This window comes from Podarcis vaucheri, assembly GCF_965113315.1.
Source record: "Podarcis vaucheri genome assembly, chromosome: 1".
Lineage (NCBI taxonomy): Eukaryota > Metazoa > Chordata > Lepidosauria > Squamata > Lacertidae > Podarcis > Podarcis vaucheri.
In genome coordinates this window covers 48706428-48727344 of record NC_138759.1, presented here as the reverse complement: position 1 = coordinate 48727344, position 20917 = coordinate 48706428, and the positions used below count along the sequence as shown (strand labels likewise).

Sequence of the window (20917 nt, the reverse complement as noted above, 5' to 3'; positions counted from 1 at the left end):
ATATATGGAAAAAGAAAAAGCAAGCAACCCCTAAGGCATCCTACTACATATACTCAAATGACTGTAAAAAAATAAAATCAATGCTTTACTCTGAAAAGATGTAAGTAGCAGAGGCTTCTCCTCCTGTCCAACATCTCCCCCTCACTCTCAGCCACCGGTTTGCTTCTTGTCTTTCATGAGCCTGGGATCTGGGCCCTGCCACTCTACAAGGGGAAGAGAGATCTGAATAATACCACCATTATGTGTGCAATTTTAAATGATTAAATTTAAATAGCAATTATTTATTTAACTAATACACACACATGACAATTTATCCTATAATGTTTCATATTTGTATATGAATTTATGTATAATTATTTGTTATCCTGTCCTTCGGTTCTACAACTCCTACAGCTTGCAACCAAAAACAAATAAGCAACCAAATAATATCAATTTAAATGAGTATCAAAATAAAATAAAATAAAATAAAATAAAATAAGCTAACTGAAGTAACACTGGTTTTGGCCTATGTAGTCATGGAAATTGCAGGAGCCAGGACAATGAAACCCACTAGTGCACTGGGTTTCCCCCTCATTCCCCATGTGCCCCCTGATTGGAGGGGTGGTTAACAGAAGGAAGAGTTCAAAGGAAGCCATGGGGGTGCAAAGAGAGAGCATGCACTGTGGGACACAGTTAGTGAAACAATGTGCCCCTCTCAAATTAACAAGTGAATATAAAAGAAGCTCTTAGTTTAGAGCAGTGGTTCCCAACCTTTTTTTTGGCCATGCCCTACCTAAGAATCTCTAAAATCTGTTACCATAAAGCACCAATGCTGCAGCAAGCAAAGGCTCCAGCAGCTCAGTCAGCTGCTTGTGGCTGGAAAGCCAGACAGGATGTTTGTGACTGTTGCCATGGGAACAAAGGGGCAGTCCATTCTGTACTGAGCACCGGATGTTAGCTCAGTGTGTGTGTCATATGACCCGTACTGGAAGTACATGGGTGGAGTTTCTTCTTGCTGTTGTCGAGTGCAGACATGTTTCTCTGTACTGATATGAGAGACAGAAATAAAAGATGTAAATAGTTTTCTGTCTGCTTCTTTCCCCTCCTGGGGGACACCAAAGGGGAGAATGAATGAATGAATGAATGAATGAATAAATTTATTACGGTCATAGACCAGAAGAAAGGGGAAAAAAAAAAACATAAAAGGCAGCAATAATTTACAAGGGAATGGTGGTGTCAGTTAAAAGTTGTAAAATTATACATAAAAACAATGCACATATACACACACACACACACACACATATACATACTCATATATGCACTACAGTATATGTATGGGCTTAAAAAGAAGGGGGGGGCTTATCCAGGGGTCAGATCTTTTACTTTTTTACAGCTAATGCCCTCCGCTTGATCGCGGCCGCAGAAAACTTGGCCACTTTCGATGTTACTTCTGGGTTTTTGTCTCCTAGTAGGATTTTCAGCCGCTGAGATTCAGATCGACCTGGAAATTTCTGAACGATAGGGGAGATAAACAGCAACCTGATATCCCCGTAAAGGTCGCAGTGTAACAGCACATGTGAAGCCGTTTCCACCTCCTTCGGACCACATGGGCAAACTCGTTCAGCATAGGGTGTGCCCTCGTATCTGCCCTTTAGTAAGGCAGATGGCAATACATCAAATCTAGTAAGGGTAAACGCCTGCCTATATTTTGCGATTTGTAGGTCCATCAAATATGGGGTTAGGTTAAACCCTTTTCCATAATCTTGGATAGCTGGATATTTATCTATCTTGCTCATATGGTCCTGAGGCTCTACATCTCCTATTCGCTGGCTCACCATCATTTTAGCCTTTTCAAAGCCTGAGGCTATAAGTTCTTGTGAGGAAAGCCCCAGGCCCCTCAGTTTTTCATAGAGCGACAATCTCCATTTAGACTGGAACGGGTCTAGTAGAGTCAATGGAGCCACTCCCACTGGGAAAAATATGAGTTTTAGCCAGAAATGAATCTTCAGGATCCATATCCTGGCATTAATAGGGAGTTGGCCAACCTCCAGCCTAACGGCAGTGTTAGAGACACAGGTAGGTAACCCTAGTAGGGAACGATAAAATTTAGTTTGTACAGATTCCAGGGACTTGAGTTTTTGACAATTAAATATCTGGGTGCCATAGGTCAATTGTGGAAGTATTTTTGCAACAAAGACCTGGGAGGCAGCGGGAACATATTGACCTCCTTTTCTATAAAAGAATCTTATGATAGCTCTGGAAGATCTTTGCGCATTTACAATGGAATTCTTAATCTGATGGCACCAAGATCCCTTCTCATCGAAAATTATTCCAAGATATCTAAAAGATGTTACTTGCTCAATAGGTTGGTTATTAATTTTCCATTTATGTCGGAGTTTTCTCTTGGAGAGCACCATAATTTTTGATTTGGTGTAGTTTATTATTAGGTGTTCAGCTTCGCAATACTCTGTAAGAGCTCGTAAAAGTTTTCTTAAACCCACATAAGAGAAGGAAATAAGTGCCGCATCATCCGCGTACAAATGGACCGGGATTGGTGTATTATTTAGATTTGGGGAGTGAGTACTTGCTTCCTCCATCTTTCCGACCAAGGAGTTTATATAGAAGTTAAAAAGAATAGGGGCAAGAACACAGCCTTGCTTGACACCATGGGAACTTTGGATTTCCTTTGATAGGTTCCCATAACGGTCGCATCTAACACGGATCCGAGTATTTTCATGTAGTCTACGGATAAGAAGCAAAAGACGTCTATCGATGTTTGTGACATTTAGTTTTTCCCAAAGTCTGTGCCGGGGTATCGAGTCGAAGGCTGATTTGAAATCTATAAAGGCTACATAGAGAGAGCCTCCTTTCTTTGAGGTGTATTTCTCCACTAGATGTTGCAATACCAGTCCTTGGTCTAGAGTTGATCTATGTGCCCTGAAACCAGCCTGGGCTTCCTTTAGGATGTGCTCCTGTTCTAGCCAGTCCGCAAACTTTTCACGTAAGTGAGTTGCATAAAGTTTGCTGATGATGCTTAAGAGACTGATTGGTCTGTAATTGGCTGGATCAAGTTTACAGCCTTTCTTGAATATGGGAACGATGATTGCCAATCCCCAGTCCTCTGGTATTATTGCTGTTTGATCTATGCTGGTGAAAAGGGTGGCAAGGACTGGGGCCCACCAGTCAATATTGGCTTTGAGAAGTTCAGGAGAGATGTTATCTGCTCCCGGGGCTTTTCTGTATTTGAGTGCCTGAATAAGCCTCCTAATCTCCGCAACCGACACCGGAGGCCACTCATCATCTGCCGCACACTGTATTAGTGGCTGTGTCAGAGGCAGAGCTGAATATGAAGATTGAAAAAATGCCTCCCAAGTCCCTGCAGGTATAGTATACTCCACTTCTGAGGAAGTAGGTCGCACTCCATTTGCTACCAGTCTCCAGAAGGTGGCCGAATCTCTCTCTCTGGATGCATCTATTAGGCATTTCCATTCTCTTGCCATGGGAACAAAGGGGCAGTCCATTCTGTACTGAGCACCGGATGTTAGCTCAGTGTGTGTGTCATATGACCCGTACTGGAAGTACATGGGTGGAGTTTCTTCTTGCTGTTGTCGAGTGCAGACATGTTTCTCTGTACTGATATGAGAGACAGAAATAAAAGATGTAAATAGTTTTCTGTCTGCTTCTTTCCCCTCCTGGGGGACACCAAAGGGGAGAGACGAAGAACGGTGTGTTCCTCTCACACATCTGAGATGAATCGCCGGGACCTCGCCTGCTTATCAGCAGATTGGAGACGCGGGGAGGTCGACAGGAATATCTGCCGGTGCCTACGCTGTGGCACATTCCTCTGACCCAGGCAGAATTCCAACAGTGGCAGCCTTCGGATGGTTGCTGTTTTCTTCGATCCATCGGACATCTGGATATGAGGCTGGGGAATTGTCCTCCTCTGCTCCATGGAAGCCTGATTTGAGAGGCTGATTCTCTGCAGCCAGAAGCTGACCAGAAGAAGCTGACAGCCAAGGCAATGCTCAAGGTATGAGACTTTTAAGGGCTTAGAAGCGTGAATGCAGAATGATTCATTCTCTGCTTCACGGAGAGCGAGCGTGGGAAAGCAGCTCCAACTTAGAAGAGGCCTGCATACCAGGCATTTTTGTGGTTTCCTGTCCAAGGAAAGGAATGCGCTGTTGCTAGGCAACGTCCTTCAGAAGGCTGTGCCTCAGAGAGGAGAAATGGAAAGTTACTCGAGAGGGCTGGAAAGTCAGACTATGCTTCAGAGAGGCGAAAACAAAGTTTGTTATGACTAGGTCCTCACGAACTGCTGGAAGGGACTTTCCAACGCAGCCAGTGTCAGAGTTGCCAGGTGTCAAGAGTGTAAACAAGCCAGCTATTGGATTTTAGAGGCTTGTGTTTCAGAGTCAATGCAAGGACTCAAAATGGATGCCAAGAAGGGGGGAGGTTTGCCTTCTCCACCCCTCCTGACCAATGACCATTATTCATCTTGGTTTGTAAAGATGAAGGCCCTGCTGCAGAATCAGAGACTGTTTGGGGTGATTGAAAATCCCATCCCAGCAGCACCAACGCGTGCTTGGGAGTCACAGAATGTGAAGGCTAGGACTGCAATAATTCTGTGTGTCTCAGATGAGCAGCTTGTGCATATACAGCATTTGGAATTTGCGCAAGAGGTTTGGAACGCGCTGCGTACAACGCATCAGAGAGATGCCGGTTCTTCAGCGTTGCTGTATTTTGAGAAGTTGACCAATCTGAGATTAGCGCCTGATGGAGATGTTCAAGCGCACCTGACAGAGATGAAGTTTCTACGTCAACAGATGGTGGAACGCAATTTTCGTCTACAGGAGGAAGTGTTTTGCTTCATGATGATAAACAGCCTGAACCGCACCTACAAGGTTGTTGCCAGTCAGCTTGGTTCGCTACCTGCTCAGGATCTGACCGCGGAAAGAGTGTCTGCCGTCGTCCTGAACGAACACGACAGACTTGCTGCACTGGAAGTGAAAGACAGAGGGAGGCAAGAACAGAGTTCAAATCTTCCCACTGCTGATGCTACTGGAGAGCATGCCGTAGCATTGAGTGCCGTCCGATGCTATAATTGTGGACAGACTGGGCATCTACAGCGAAACTGTAAGAAGCCACGACAGTCAAAAGGAGCCAAGAACAGCTCTACGAAGCCTGAGGCGTCAAGCAAAAGCCGTACCAAGTGCCAGGTGAAACCTGCAAAGGCTATGATGGCGAAAGGAACCACGCCAGATGTTGGGAATGCATTCATAATCGATACGGGCGCCACGAAGCATCTCTGCCCACACAGAGAACTGTTTTCGACGTTGAAGAAGCAAAGCTTCACTGTGAAACAAGCCAACGGTCAAGAACTGGAAGCGACCGGAATTGGAACTGTGTATCTTGAGAGTCTGAACTTGACTATAAGCGATGTTTACCTGGTTCCAGAACTGAAATTTAGTCTGCTGAGTGCTTCGCAGATTGCAAAGAAGGGACTAAAACTGTACTATGATGCTAAAAGATGCAAGATCTACAAAGATGGAGAACTGTTTCTTACTGCCAAAGAGAAAGATGGACTGTATTTGTTGACTTTTGATCAAAGTGATTACATGAAATGTAATACTTCTGATTCTAACAAAATTTCTCTTGCAGGTGTGACCAGTGTGAGCACCAAGAAGGTGGGCAAGAAGGTCCACAGAGCTTTTCAGCGGGTGTATGCTGATGTGATTGGTCCTCTAGAACCATCTAGAGGCGGTGCAAAATATTACCTTTTGTGTGTTGATTGTTACACTAATTATTCTTGGGTTTATATGATGAAGAAACCGCAGGAAACTTTAGAAAAGTTTCAGGAGTTTTGTGACAAGGTTAAAAGTATGCATGATGCTAACATTGATTGTCTTTTCACAGATGACAAGCCAGTTTTTCTTTTACAGGATTTCCAGAGGTTGCTGGATGAGAAAGGGATAAGACACAAACTTGCTACTTCCGAAGAAGCATGGAAGAAATGTGTCTGTGTTAGGGTGAACAAAGAATTGCAAAAGGGGATGCATGCGCAATTGCTGAGTTCACATTTACCACATGATTATTGGGCCGAATCTTTAGCGTCCTATCTTCATGTGTGGTTGAGAAAAGTCTCAACAGAGTTGGGATGTTCTCCTTTTGAGAAGCTGTTTAAGAGAAAACCTTCTGTTGCCTATTTTAAGGTTTTCGGGTCTCATGTGAGAACAGAAGCTCCAAGTGGGGTAAAGAATGCCAGAGGCATCTTCGTAGGTTATGAAAAAGGTCTCTACAGAGTAATTTTGTCTGAATCTGGTCAGGTGATTCTCACAAAATTTCTAGAAAGTGCTCCTGAACGGGAGAGAGTGATTGTTCAAACTTTTTCCACAGATGATTCTGATGATGATGATGATGAGTTTGATCTTATTGAGTTCAGTGGTACTGATGATGACAGCGATAGCTCAGACAGCTCAGTTGTCACAGTCATTGAGAGGAAATCTCAAATAATGACTAAACCCTCAGAAAAGGAGGATAAACCACTGATTAAGCTTACTACTGGTTCTCCAGAGAGTTCAGAGGCTGAACCAGAAAGCAGAGAAGAGCAGCAGCTCTTACGTAGGTCTGAGAGAGCAACGAAGGGTGTACCACCCAAGAGGTATTCAAAGGAGTTTGCTAACCTTGCATATGTTGCTGTTGTAAACGATCAAGGACAGATTGAAGCTGTGTCTGAGTCAGAGACAAAGGCACAACAGAGAGTTGTTAACCAAGGAAATGTGAAGTCACACAACCAGAGAGGTACATTGGTTAAACCAGTGGCGGGTAGTTCCAAGGGTGGAACTGAAACAACAGGGGAATGTTATAAGTATAACAACTGTTTGTTTTCTTCTCTGGATGACGCTTTGCTCGCAGCACGCATTGATACTTTAGGGGGAGTATGTTACCATAAAGCACCAATGCTGCAGCAAGCAAAGGCTCCAGCAGCTCAGTCAGCTGCTTGTGGCTGGAAAGCCAGACAGGATGTTTGTGACTGTTGCCATGGGAACAAAGGGGCAGTCCATTCTGTACTGAGCACCGGATGTTAGCTCAGTGTGTGTGTCATATGACCCGTACTGGAAGTACATGGGTGGAGTTTCTTCTTGCTGTTGTCGAGTGCAGACATGTTTCTCTGTACTGATATGAGAGACAGAAAAAAAAGATGTAAATAGTTTTCTGTCTGCTTCTTTCCCCTCCTGGGGGACACCAAAGGGGAGAGACGAAGAACGGTGTGTTCCTCTCACACATCTGAGATGAATCGCCGGGACCTCGCCTGCTTATCAGCAGATTGGAGACGCGGGGAGGTCGACAGGAATATCTGCCGGTGCCTACGCTGTGGCACATTCCTCTGACCCAGGCAGAATTCCAACATGAGAGAGATCTGAATAATACCACCATTATGTGTGCAATTTTAAATGATTAAATTTAAATAGCAATTATTTATTTAACTAATACACACACTTGAGAATTTATCCTATAATGTTTCATATTTGTATATGAATTTATGTATAATTATTTGTTATCCTGTCCTTCGGTTCTACAACTCCTACAGCTTGCAACCAAAAACAAATAAGCAACCAAATAATATCAATTTAAATGAGTATCAAAATAAAATAAAATAAAATAAAATAAAATAAAATAAGCTAACTGAAGTAACACTGGTTTTGGCCTATGTAGTCATGGAAATTGCAGGAGCCAGGACAATGAAACCCACTAGTGCACTGGGTTTCCCCCTCATTCCCCATGTGCCCCCTGATTGGAGGGGTGGTTAACAGAAGGAAGAGTTCAAAGGAAGCCATGGGGGTGCAAAGAGAGAGCATGCACTGTGGGACACAGTTAGTGAAACAATGTGCCCCTCTCAAATTAACAAGTGAATATAAAAGAAGCTCTTAGTTTAGAGCAGTGGTTCCCAACCTTTTTTTTGGCCATGCCCTACCTAAGAATCTCTAAAATCGTGATTGCGCCTCCTCCTGTGAAATATAATTCTTATTATTCAAAAAGTGAGCTCCTATTCACGTGAAGGAAGCCTAAAAGGCTATTCACTGTTAATAACTCATTCTCAAATTGCCCCCCTTATAAATCACTTTGCCCCCCCTGTGGGGCATGTGCCCTGTGTTGGGAACCACGGGTTTAGAGGAAATAAAATATCCTAATTATCTAGAGCATCCATTTACTACTTTTTCAATTAAAAATTCTGGGACTGGCATATACTCTATTGTGTAAAAAAGCAGGACTGCTGTTGAAAAATGCAGAACTCTTTTGGAACTGGAACTCTGTTGCTGAAGAGCCGGCTGACTCATCCTGAACGTAATGGAGGTAGATAGGGCAGGGGAGTAAGAAAAGTAAGACACCTATGTTTAAAATATTAAAAGACAATTCCTCAAGGTGCCTTTGCAAAGCCTCTTTAATATGCTATACCTGTTCTTTTACAAACCACTTAAATAGCCTGAAGTGCAGGATTTAAAATAAAATGCCCTCGAGGCCTGGGCCGAGAAAGAGGAAATGTTACACAGTGCAGTGTTTCAAAACTTCCCTTCTTTTCTTCTGTTCTTCAAAAACGGCGTAATTGTATGAAAAATTCACTGACATTTTCTGCTAGGATTTGAAGTCTTTAAAACGTCAAGCATGCAACTTGAAGTCTCATCTACTGCAGTGTCTTTAAAGAGAAAATCTGTTGGGTCATCACAATTGTATCTGTAGCATGTGCACCTAACTCTTAAAAAAAGCACAACCCCACCACCACCCACCACCTCTGTAGTTGAAACCATTTTTAAATATATTTTCCAGTCTTCCCATTATTTATGTAGCCGGCCCTACTCTACACTGGAACAGTTTGTTGTCTTTTGACACCACAATGGCACTGGAGTGCCTGGTAAAAAATAACTGAGGAGGCTGAAATGACACAGTCCAAAGGCCCAGGCCTCCTTGAGTATGTTCAAATAAACAAACAACAATCCAATTCTATCAGGATACAAGTAATTACTGTAAAGTATCTAACCAAACAGGGACGCGGGTGGCGCTGTGGGCTAAAGCCTCAACGCCTAGGGCTTGCCGATCGAAAGGTCGGCGGTTCGAATCCCCGCGGCGGGGTGCGCTCCCGCTGTTCGATCCCAACATTGTTATATGTATATATTTGGACCACTGCATTCAGGCTTTTTTATCTGCATTCTGGCTTTTTCATTTGAGGCTGGCAAAGATTAGGAGTTTTTAGGAATCACAATTAGCCTGAACCGTCATCAATTGCCATAGGTGAAAAGTTGCTATGATGACCAGACAGAAAAAAGGACATACTGCACATAATAACCATAAGAGGTACAGCTTCTCATGCAGGTGAAGAAAAGAAAAAGCTGCACCTGCCAACATTCAGTCTTCATATAACCGTTTGAAGTACATGTACCAGCATGGATTTACTACACCCTGATGTGGCTAACTATATTTTACTCAAAATAGACCCATTTAAATGAATGGACCTAAGTTAGTCAGGTCCATTAATTCAAATGGATCTACTCAGAGTATAGCATTGGGTACAACTCCAGCATTCTAACCCTGATAATGAGAAGATCGTAACAAATCTATTAATCTCATCATCGCTTTGGGGACCTTGGCCAAAAAGAGGTATCAAGGAAATATGAAATATACCCCAAATGCGCAGCTGCTTTCGTGTGAATATAGAAGGGCTCTTGGTGGTAACATATTAAAGCAATTCTGAGAATTTGTCACAAACACATAGCTATATCAGCAGGAACTTTGAGGCCACTTTATCTCATCTAAAATTATTTCAGCTTCTCTGTATAGAACACAATTTTTGAGCCTCCCCCCGTCATAAGAAGAGCTCTGCTGGATCAGACTGAAGGCCTATCTAGTTCAGCATTCTGTTCTCACAGTGACTACCTAGATCTTTGAAAATGAATCGGCCTATCTGTCAATTTTGGGTTCGCTCATGTTCTTATTATTCCAATCTTAAATTTATTTTGATACATTTCCACATCAGTTTGAGATTCTTTTATATACTTAAAAAGTGTTTTTTTTTTAATTTTAGTGTGCATTTCTCGTGTGCAATTTTACCCAATATACACATTTTTGCAAGCACCTTCCCTAATATAATGCATTTTTGTACATTTAATGGCACGCATTGCCCTAGTACAGACATTTTTTATTGGAGAACTGGAACGCTAAATTCAGAGAAGTGCTGATTTTCAAGGATAGCTGCGTTTTGTTTACATACTGTTTTGCGATGTGTGAACTGGATGTGTTCGCATTAAAATGCAAACCAAATTTCTTCTCCGACCTTACCTATGAGAAACCTACAAACAGAACACAACTCCAATAGCACACTCCTGCTTGTGATCCCCAGCAATTGTATTCAGAAGCATGCCCCCTCTGATTTTGGAGGTTACCAACATGACTTGGAGATTACATAATGACTAGAAACCTTATCTTCCATGAATCTGTCTAACCCCCCTTTAAAGCTGTTCAAGCTGGTGACTGTCAATACATACTGTGGTAGAGAATTCTACTGCTTAACTATGGACTGTGTTAAGAAGTTTTATCTGTCCTGAATATCCCACAGCCTTAAACAGGCTAGATGATTTGATCACAGAACATTCAAAAACAACACACACAGCCAGCATCGTTGCCACATTTTCTCCAGCTACCGTTATCATGGGAACGGCTGGGGCTCCATCTATGTACAACAGCTTGGGCTCACACTAACACCTCCGCATGTGTCCAAAGAGGGACCACTGTAATTGATTGCATGAAAAGGGAAACTCAGTAAAGCCATGATGTATTTTTAAAAAGCATATCATCCCTTCACTCCTCTCTGCTGTGCTCTCTTAGCTTGGTTCAAAATGAAGGCTCAAATAGAGTCTAAGATTATTCACCAGAAGCAAAGCCATTTCTATCAACATCCAATTCTGCATGAAAGGAAAAACAAAAATTGCAGTATTAATTATGCAATTGCATTAAACCTTCCATCAGCTGGGATGTGCAGCAATGAACTAGGCTTGAAAGCAAAATTTATTTAAATTAAGCAAATGACTTTTGTTAGTAGAATTCTGATGAATAACAATAAGCCGCTGTTGTTTGATATGAGCACAAAGAAAGTATCTGTATCACTCACAAACCTTGTACATGCTAAATTGCGCTGCCAAGTTTTCTTAAAAATAAATAAATAAATTAGGGGGTGCAGCCAAGTTGCCATACTAATGAATTTATTCTCTGCAAATCAACTTACACAGAGAAATTAGCAAAGGTTTATCTTCATTAAACTTGGAACGCCGGCCTTATTGGACCTGCTTAACAAGAAGGGAGGGGGAAAATGATCAGTGATCATCATCAATCCCCTGCCGCATGAAGTCACTGCAATTAGTTTACTGAAAAGCCAATTAAATGTAGGAAGCCTGGCTAGACAAGACAAGACAATAGTAAAGTCTGCTTCTGCTTTACTGGTTATTTACTCTATGTCTCTCATTCACATACACATGTGGAAATATTTCCAAAAGAGAGAGAAGAAAGTAGGGGAAAAGAGGGAATCTTTTACATGCAAAAGCTCCCTAGTTCAATTTCTGGCATGTCTAGGTAGGGCTAGGAGAGAATCCTCTCTGAAATCCTGAGGAGCTGCTGCCAGCCAGTACCAGCTGAATTCGATGGACCAGAGGTCTGAGGTAGGTGCCTAGATTCTATGTATGCAGGTAAAGATCACTTCAGAGCCTGTATCAACTGAACCATCCCTGACCCTGCTCCTGTCAGGTCTTTCCGCCACCAACTACCTGTGGGGAAGGATCCCAATGACTTTTTATTAGTTGATTTTTTAAAAATGGAATTTAATGTTTCTGTAAGATGCCTGGGGAGGATTTATATCCTTAATGCCAGGGTAATAAATAAACAAGTACAGTGGTACCTCGGGTTACATACGCTTCAGGTTACATACGCTTCAGATTACTCCGCTAACCCAGAAGTAGTACCTCAGGTTAAGAACTTTGCTTCAGGATGAGAACAGAAATCGTGCTCCAGCGGTGTGGCAGCAGCAGGAGGCCCCATTAGTTAAAGTGGTGCTTCAGGTTAAGAACAGTTTCAGGTTAAGAACAGACCTCCGGAACGAATTAAGTATTTAACCTGAGGTACCACTGTAAAGTCTGCCATGAAGTTATAGTTCATACATTGTTTTCCAGTTTTTGATTTGCCTTAATTAAAAAAGCAGGAGATAATATTCCAACATCCTTCTAAGGCCACACCGCCCAATAGACCAAAATAAAGGCAAGTCCACAATGCAACTTCCACAATGCAAGCCTACAAACAACTTCTAAGAAGCAGTTTAATGCAATCTGCTCAGCGACCAAAATCATGACTAAACAGTATTACAGATGCCATTCTTGTTTATGTCCTTGCTTCTCTCTGATACTAAGGAAATATTTTTATGAATTCTTCTCCAACTTTTTGAAGGCAGCCCAGTCCTGTAAAACTAAACCTCAAAAGAGCTAGTCAAGCCTTTTATTTCTTGTTCACTATCCTTCAGACTTTACCTCCTCAGTGCTGCACAGAGTCCATACATATTTTAACACAGAAAGTGGCCTGTGAGGAAATTAAACGTACTGAACCAAAAGGGCAGCTGCCTGGGGTCTCAATGCTCTGAGGGCACACACACAGCTCAGCAAAATGCAAATGTCCTAGTCAATACCAGGCCAAGTTCCAGGTTTGAGGGGGGCCTCAGCAAAGTGGCTTTAGGTGGGTTCCCCTCCTGCACCAGAGGAGTCTGGTGGGCTTACCTGGCAGTGGCACCTGGCAACAGTGCTGCATCAGCATTGGACAGATTAGAACTGCCATTTAAAATGTCCTACAGTGGTTCCAATGCAATGATGCTCCAGGGCGTTATGGAGATTTTTATATGGTGGCTCCAAACTTATTGGCAGTGGGTCAGGCAAGTGTCAGTTCAGCAGCAATGTGCTCTGCCAGCGACAACCCAAAGATGCCATGCACTGATACTGGGGCTGAGGCAATGCAAATTCAACTTCACAGTTATTTACACTCAGAAACTGGGAATATATAGAACCCAAGAAAACAAAAATAGGCACACCAAGTTCTATGCTAAGAAAATCAACATGTTGTGCTCAGAGTGAATGAATTTCATCTGTAATGAAATTTGCACAAGCCAGAAGCTTCAGTTCATAATTGCATTGCCCATATATTTCAAGCCTAACTCCTCAACCAGGATGTTCAGAAATTTCCTTTTAAAATGCAGTGTTTGACAAAATTTGCAACAGATTTCAGATTCGTTGCTCTACAAAAAAATAAAATAAAATAGGACTTAAAGCCCAACTTTCCAAGCTGTGCCTTTGCTTGCTGTATGTTGGGAGTGTTTGCTGCTATTATGAAATAGACTTTTTGGCCTAATCTGGGAGTGCAACTTTCAGTAACCATAGCACCTGGGTTAAGTATGTGTTCATGTTTCAGCTCCCATACATGTATGTGTGCAAGCCTGTGCTGATTCGCAGAACCCAGTGTACACAGTTTGTCTAGTTCTCTTGAAGCTTGTGTTCTCCAAGTACAAGGGAGGATAATTCAGCTTACCTTGCTGTGGAGCTTCTGAGCATCATAGCGAATTTGGGCAAACTCACGGAGCCCAAAAGACCCACCAATTATAAGCAGCTGAAATATAAAAAAGAGAAAAAAATAACCAGAATAGAAGCAAAGGAGTACCCAGAACATTGTGAGCTAAAATACACTTTCAAAAAAGCACGAGAGGAAAAAATAACTGGGATGGAAGGAAGGAAAGAAAAATCTAGAACACTACGTACAAAGCCAAGAAGCTGCTGGCATAAGCTGTTGTAAGGACTCTCAGGATAATGCATGTAAAGGTTTTAAACAGTCTAAAGGTGTTAAAGAAATGCCAAGCATGCTATAATACAATAGTGACTCAGACCCATTAGCACAGATTCCATGATGGCCCCTCGGTTTTCCAAAGCACGTATATTAAAGTCAAAGCTTAATCTTTGTTCATTGATGCAGGCATGGGCATATAAGAGAGGTGCATGGAGAATCTGCTCCAGGAAAGAGATTTGTTCTAGCTTCTGATAATCTAACTTGATTGACTGTCCATTTCATGTCAAATGGATGGGGCTACTAGTTTTCATTCACAAACATAGCAAAAATGTCTCATTCTTGCACAGAGGACTTCAGAAGACTGTTTTTCTGAATCTCTCCTACCTCCCATTATATTTCTGACTGTATGTTTCACCTCCCCCAATGCCTTTTCCCTTTAACAGCATTTAACAGCATTTAGGGAGCCTTAACATCATAGCTCTGGGACTTGTTCTCACCATTTTCAAACTTTTAACAATTGAAGCAACAATGCTCAGCTGGCTCATTCTGGTGCCAAGGTGAAAAGGACCCAATTAAGCTTCTGGAACAAGCCAGCAGATTGGAACCAGAATCCTATGGTATGTTATTATGTGGCTAGATAAATCAGTCCCTTCTGCACCTATATCTTCATTATAGCTAATAGCTCCAAACCTCCGAGACTTATGAATAGGAGCAATATGTAAGAGAGAGAAAGAAATTGATATATCTATAGGAAGGTGACATTTCTCTCTGTCATAAAATGCAAATACAATTTTTGAAATCTTATACCAAGGCAAACATAGAGATGACATGCTCATAGTTCTGTATTAATATACTTCTTTTAGGCGATCCCTCGTAACCAAGTAAGACTGTCTTCCATGAAAATGGTCTTAACAGTGAGTCCATAACTGACTGCGGAGGCCAATTCTGGATCCACACGTCCTTCCACAGTGGGGACATAGGTTTCTGGGAGGGAGTTGATGACGGTGAGGGTTTGCCAAGCATGCCTTCCTCTTAGCTCATTTCTCCTTTTTGCCCTGAGTTTGAGCTTCTTAAAAGTCCATGACATCTTTAGTAAAGGCTGTTCTCCAATTGGAGTGCTCGTGGACCAGTGTTTCCCAGTTATCAGTGCCTATGTTACATTTTTTTAGGTTTGCCTTGAGTTGGGAATAGAGTAGTTGCTTTGGAAGACAGTAATCAGGCATCTGAACAACATGACCAGTCCAACGAAGTTGATGTTGAAGAATCATTGCTTTGACACTGGTGATCTTTGCTTTTTCCAGTACACTGACATTAGTTAGCCTGTATTCCCAAGTGACGTGTAAAATTGTTCGGAGATACTGCAGCTTTCTCTTTTAATATACAACAAGCGTGCAGAACTCCAAACACTCAGGCCATTTCCCCAAAATTCACCAGCAAACCACTACTGGCTTTTCAAATACAAGCCTGGTTGGTATAACCTTTACTACAAAAAGAGGACTAGTAGAAGTCTCCGTGTATGACAGGAAATCAAACCATCCAAGTTGAAATTGGAAGGATGATATAGCCATGCCCTCCCCACACAAGCCTTGTATTTAGGAGCCTGAGGATACTTCAATTCAAATCCCCAATCCCTTTTGATTGGCAAAGGCTCTCCTGAGTTCCTATTTGCCTTATAGCAGGGGTAGGCAGCCTAAGGCCCATGGGCCAGATGTGTCCCAATCGCCTTCTAGATCTGGCCTGCGGACGGTCCAGGAATCAGCGTATTTTTGCATGAGTAGAATGTGTCCTTTTATTTAAAATGCATCTCTGGGTTATTTGTGGGGCCTGACTAGTGTTTTTTACATGAGTAGAATGTGTGCTTTTATTTAAAAAGCATCTCTGAGTTATTTGTGGGGCATAGACATTTGTTCATTCCCCCCCCCAAAAAAATAGTGTGGCCCCCCATATGGTCTGAGGGATGGTGGACTGGCCCATGGCTGAAAAAGGTTGCTGACTCCTGCCTTATAGAGTTCCAGCTCTGCGCTCCAAATACCTGAAGCAATCTTCTCTAACTACTGGTGTTCTACTGCCACCATATAGACACTTACATCTTTGACTGATTTTGTCACAGCCTCAATTTGTTGACCTAACAGGAATCACAGAATCATAGAATCATAGAGTTGGAAGAGACCACAAGGGCCATCGAGTCCAACCCCCTGCCAAGCAGGAAACACCATCAGAGCACTCCTGACATATGGTTGTCAAGCCTCTGCTTAAAGACCTCCAAAGTAGGAGACTCCACCACACTCCTTAGCAGCAAATTCCACTGTCGAACAGCTCTTACTGTCAGGAAGTTCTTCCTAATGTTTAGGTGGAATCTTCTTTCTTGTAGTTTGGATGTAGGAGATGTAGTTTGAATGAACAGATATTTATTATTATAGTAACAGCTGAATATAACAAGTTCTTATTGTTTGTTTTCAATAACAGTGCTTGGATACTTTGTATTACTTAACATGTGCCTAGAATTCTATTCCTAATGCAAGTTCTCATTCTATCTTATACTTCTCCCTACTCCTCAGTGCCACACCAGCCAACCTTCTTCCTCCAAAACCCAACTACCTCTTTTCCTCACACGCAACTGTTCTAAAAGTCACACTCCACTCTTAGCCAATCAGTGTAAGACATGTGCCAATATCTCATTCACACCTTACTTTATATCTTACAACTATCTCTCTAAATAACATTTTACTGTATATCTCTTAACATACAAATCTTTTATTTCCTTGACATCTGAAGGCAGGGCATTCCACAGGGCGGGTGCCACTACTGAGAAGGCCCTCTGCCTGGTTCCCTGTAACCTCACGTCTCACAGTGAGGGAACCACCAGAAGGCCCTCAGAGCTGGACCTCAGTGTCCGGGTAGGCCGATGGGGGTGGAGACACTCCTTCAGGCATACTTCCACCCACTCTGTAAAGCATCCCACCTCTCAGTGTGTGTGTGTTGCAGAGATGAGGGATCTGAGGACTTCCAAATATTGCTAGACCCTAACTCCCATCAGCTGTAGCCAGGCTGGCCAAAGATCAGGGAGGATCAAATTTGTAGACCAGCAACATCTGGAGGACAAGTTTCCCACCCCTGATTTACTGGTTGGAGCTGCAAACAGGGGCAAAAAGCCATTCAGGGTGAAAGAAGCATTGCCTTCAAGCTGACTGGACTTTGTGACATTGGTTACCTACATAGCATTGTAGCATCCTTATTTACAATAGGATTTTCAGCTGGCTGGGATTAGTCCCAGAAACAATAAAAAACAGTGTTAAGAGGAAATTAAAAGCGGTAACGCAGACATTCAACAAAAGCCTAGGAACAAGTATGGGGTTTAATGCAGTGTGTTTGTCTTCCTTTAAAAATTTAAAACTGCTTTAAATGAACACACATGCTCATAATTTCTTCTTTAATGGTTATTACCGCAGTAATCATTTGTACAGGGGCTGACATAAAAAAAGGTTAACTGAATGCAGTTTTGCTCTCCATTGATTTACTGAGTATATACATTCCAACAAACCCACAAACCCACAGCAACATGCCCATATGAATAATAGCTGTGCAGGACTGAAACAGCTGTACCAGGAGGGCCTGGCTTCTCAATAGTGAAACTAATTATAAAGCAACACTTAGTGTGCTAGATCCATTAAGATGTTGTTTGCCTCTCTTCAAGCTTGCAAAGCGTATGCAATAGTGTCCATGTTTCTGTTACATTTCTTTTTTTCTGAATAATTTTTATTAACAGGCCAATCACATCACATTATCCAAATCACATTAGTTCCAAATTATACAGCCAAATTTTAAATTTTATTGGGGGTACCCATACATCAAGCTCCGAACGAGTCCAAACATCACTTATATTGCTGCTTTAATTAAACAGTTCTATCCAGTTCAATCCAGATAGTCCTTTATTACTTTATTCATCTTCTTGTTGTTATCGTATATTCCTTTCTTTGCAATCTCTGATAATGTTTCTGTTACATTTCATTAGCATATAGATATTGAGTATATCATAACCTGATTTTCCCCCAGAAAGAAATTGACCAATATTTCACATACCAGAAAAAAAACTAAGGGTGAAATCCTATACATGTCTATTGAAAACTAAGTACCGGTACTATTGAGTTCAATGGGGCTGACTTCCAGTGAAGTGGGCTTCGGATTGAAGACTAATTGAAATAGTGTGTATATAGGTTTTTAAAACTCAGGTGTATTTAAAGGTCCAGAGAGGTCACTGGAGCTTGTGTTGGATGGATGTCTGCAACTGTCTACAAAGATGTGTAGAAACTAAGACAGATGCTACTATTGTGTTTTTAGCTTTTGTAGTGCCTGCTGTTTTTATTGGGGGGGGTTATTGCTATAATTTATTTTTTATGATTTTATATAAGCTGCCTTGGGCATCAACTGATAGAAAGGCATAGTGTATCGATTATTATTTTTTTAAGGCCCATAATCTTGCCCTTCCAAAAGGCAGAGAAGAATTTATAGATCGTTTTCATACACCATGTATTTTCCTTTCGTCCAGGGGTATACAGTACCATGCTTGTAGCATTATTACTGTCACAGTTAGCAGTTAGCATTCTCTACTGTAAGCATTTATGTGTTGGGTCAGAGGTTTTTCACATTTGAGAGTAACAACATGAGGGATCTGATAATAATATGAGGTCTGTGTGGTGCACAAGAAAACCAGGAGAATTAGGTTTTGAACTTACATGCAGAATTGTCTCCCTTTGACTCTGGCTACTGTAAAGCCAGGAAAACATGGTTACGTTAATAGGTTTTTGCATTTTACATCTGAAGGTCACCTTTAACAACACAGAACACCAATACTCCTCACTTAGACCGTGCTTTACAAACTAACCTGGAAACAAGCCAACAGCACAGCTTTCAGAACTATCATTTGATTCAATATTCAAAGAAGGATTTTGTTGGTGTTTCAGTGAGTTCACACCAAGACACACACCAAAAGCAACATTTTTAATGAAATTATATATGCACAGAATGCAAGGTAGAATGAAACATGGGATGTGACACAGAAGCGCCATCTGTCACATATGCTCAGCAACCTCAGTAACTGTTTCATGAAGAAATTGACATCAGTTTCTGTTCAATAGCATTGTGAAAAACTAATTTCTGTTATTTTACTGAAAAGCATGTTAAGTAAACAAATACAGACAGAGCACTGTACACAGAGGATATTAACGCTCATCAACACAAGACAGACATAGATAAAGACTGAATAAGTCAGGCCTCCTCAAACCCTGTGTTCTACTACAGATTCCAGACTCACCAAATTATTCAGTAAAATCTAAAGCAGCCAACCCTTAGGTTAGCAAAACAACAAGCAGCAATTTCTCCAGCACTGCCTAGCAATTTGCAATGTTAGATCACCTCTGTTGCTAGAGAAACTCATTCCGTTGTTGTAGCACTGATTTTGAAAGCCAGATTACAAAATTACATTCCCTTTGTCATAAATCCCTAAATTAATCACATCACAATATTCACTGCTGGCAACACAGATCATGCACTGGTGAAAAGAAAGCCGGGGAAATGTTATGAAATATTTTACTTGAAGAGGGAATGTGATAATTTTCAAGCCTCTTCTTTAAGACTGTTGTTGTTGAAGCCTCCAGCTATGCATTGTGCAGCTGCAGAACTGGAACAGTCAAATGAAATATTCTCTTTTTACTTCACAGTGATGGGAATTAAAGAGATGGGGGGGGTTCCTTTTTTAAAGAAAAACTGCTGTGTGTGCATTTTAGAGCTGCTGAAAGGTCCCGATGTGACAGCCCTGAAAACTACAGTTCTTCATTTATTCAAGTACAGCAGGGGCACAAAAAGCAAAACCCAAAAAACCAAATGCTGGCTACCAATATGGCTCAGCCCCAGGCACCCTAAAGAGTCCCCCATCTTTTATCTTTCAGAATAATATGGGTTTTGCTAGAAGGCAGCTCTCTCAAACAGCTCAGGTGTACCTAAACATTTGTAACTGTGTTGTCCCATTCTCCAGGAAGCTATGTGTCATCAAAATGTTTTTGTCCAGGAGACCTTGCTCGGCAATCGCAAGCTTTGAACACATAGATGAGACTTTAGAAATATCACCAACCACTTATCCTGTCACTTTTCAACTTAAATTAAGCACAGCCAACTTTGGGTTTCTCAGCAGCCTCTGAATTCTCAGCAGTCTAGTACCCTGGATGCATAGCTTGCTGTATGAATCATACTGTGACAAATGTAGCATCCTTCCTTAGATGTCGTATTCATACCTACAACTTTGTCAAGACAATTATCTTTGTTGTCTCACACAGGAGCATAAGATGGCCTATCTAGGCCATCATCCTGTTCTCACAGTAGTCAACCAGATGCCTGTGGGAAGCCTACAACACAGACCAGAGTGCGAGAGCACTATGCTCCCCTGCGATTCCCAGCATACTGCCTCCAAAAGTGGAAGCAAAACACAGCCATAGTGGTTGGTAGCCACTTGTCATCCCTGAATTCGTCTAATCCTCTTTTAAAACTATCCAAGCTGGTGGCCACCACTGCCTCAGGCGGAAGCAGGTTCCATAGTTTAAACTATGCACTGCTTGAAAAAAAAATACTTTATTTTATCTGTCCTGGATCTTTCAACATTCAGCTTCATTGTTATTAGAGAGAGAGAGAAAGAGAGAGAGAGAGAGAGAGAGAGAGAGAGAGAGAGAGAGAGAGAGAGAAGAACGAGAACTTTTCTTTACTCAGTTTCTCTGGGCCAAGCATAATTTTAAAAACAAGAGCCCTCACTCCTTCTTGCTCATCAGCAAGTGGTTCTCAGGCACACTGCCTCTGAACTCTTGAGGTTCCGTATAATCATGACCGCACTACTTCTCCATTAATATATCACATCCCCTTTTCAAGTCGTGTGAGTGGCCATTGCCTTAGTACCTTGTGGCAGCAATTTACTCCAGGAAGAAGCACTTTCCTTTATCTGTCCTGAATCTTCCAACATTCAGCTTCATTGGATGTTATGGAGGAGGGAGAAAAACATTTCTGTCTCCACTTTCTTCATGCCATACATAAATTTATA

At 41.8% G+C, this 20917-nt stretch overlaps 1 protein-coding gene across 3 annotated transcripts in view; it reads right to left on the bottom strand.

Annotated features, from left to right (window-relative positions):
• Positions 1–20917, bottom strand: part of COX16 (cytochrome c oxidase assembly factor COX16) — a 55238-nt gene that overhangs the window by 24804 nt on the left and 9517 nt on the right. For 2 of the 3 annotated variants that reach the window (XM_082227398.1, XM_082227400.1), the window contains exon 2: positions 13585–13662. The exons of the other annotated variant lie outside the window; for it this stretch is intronic. In XM_082227398.1, the coding sequence (XP_082083524.1) occupies positions 13585–13662 (78 nt within the window). The remainder of the gene's footprint in view (positions 1–13584; positions 13663–20917) is intronic. 3 annotated transcript variants of the gene reach the window in all.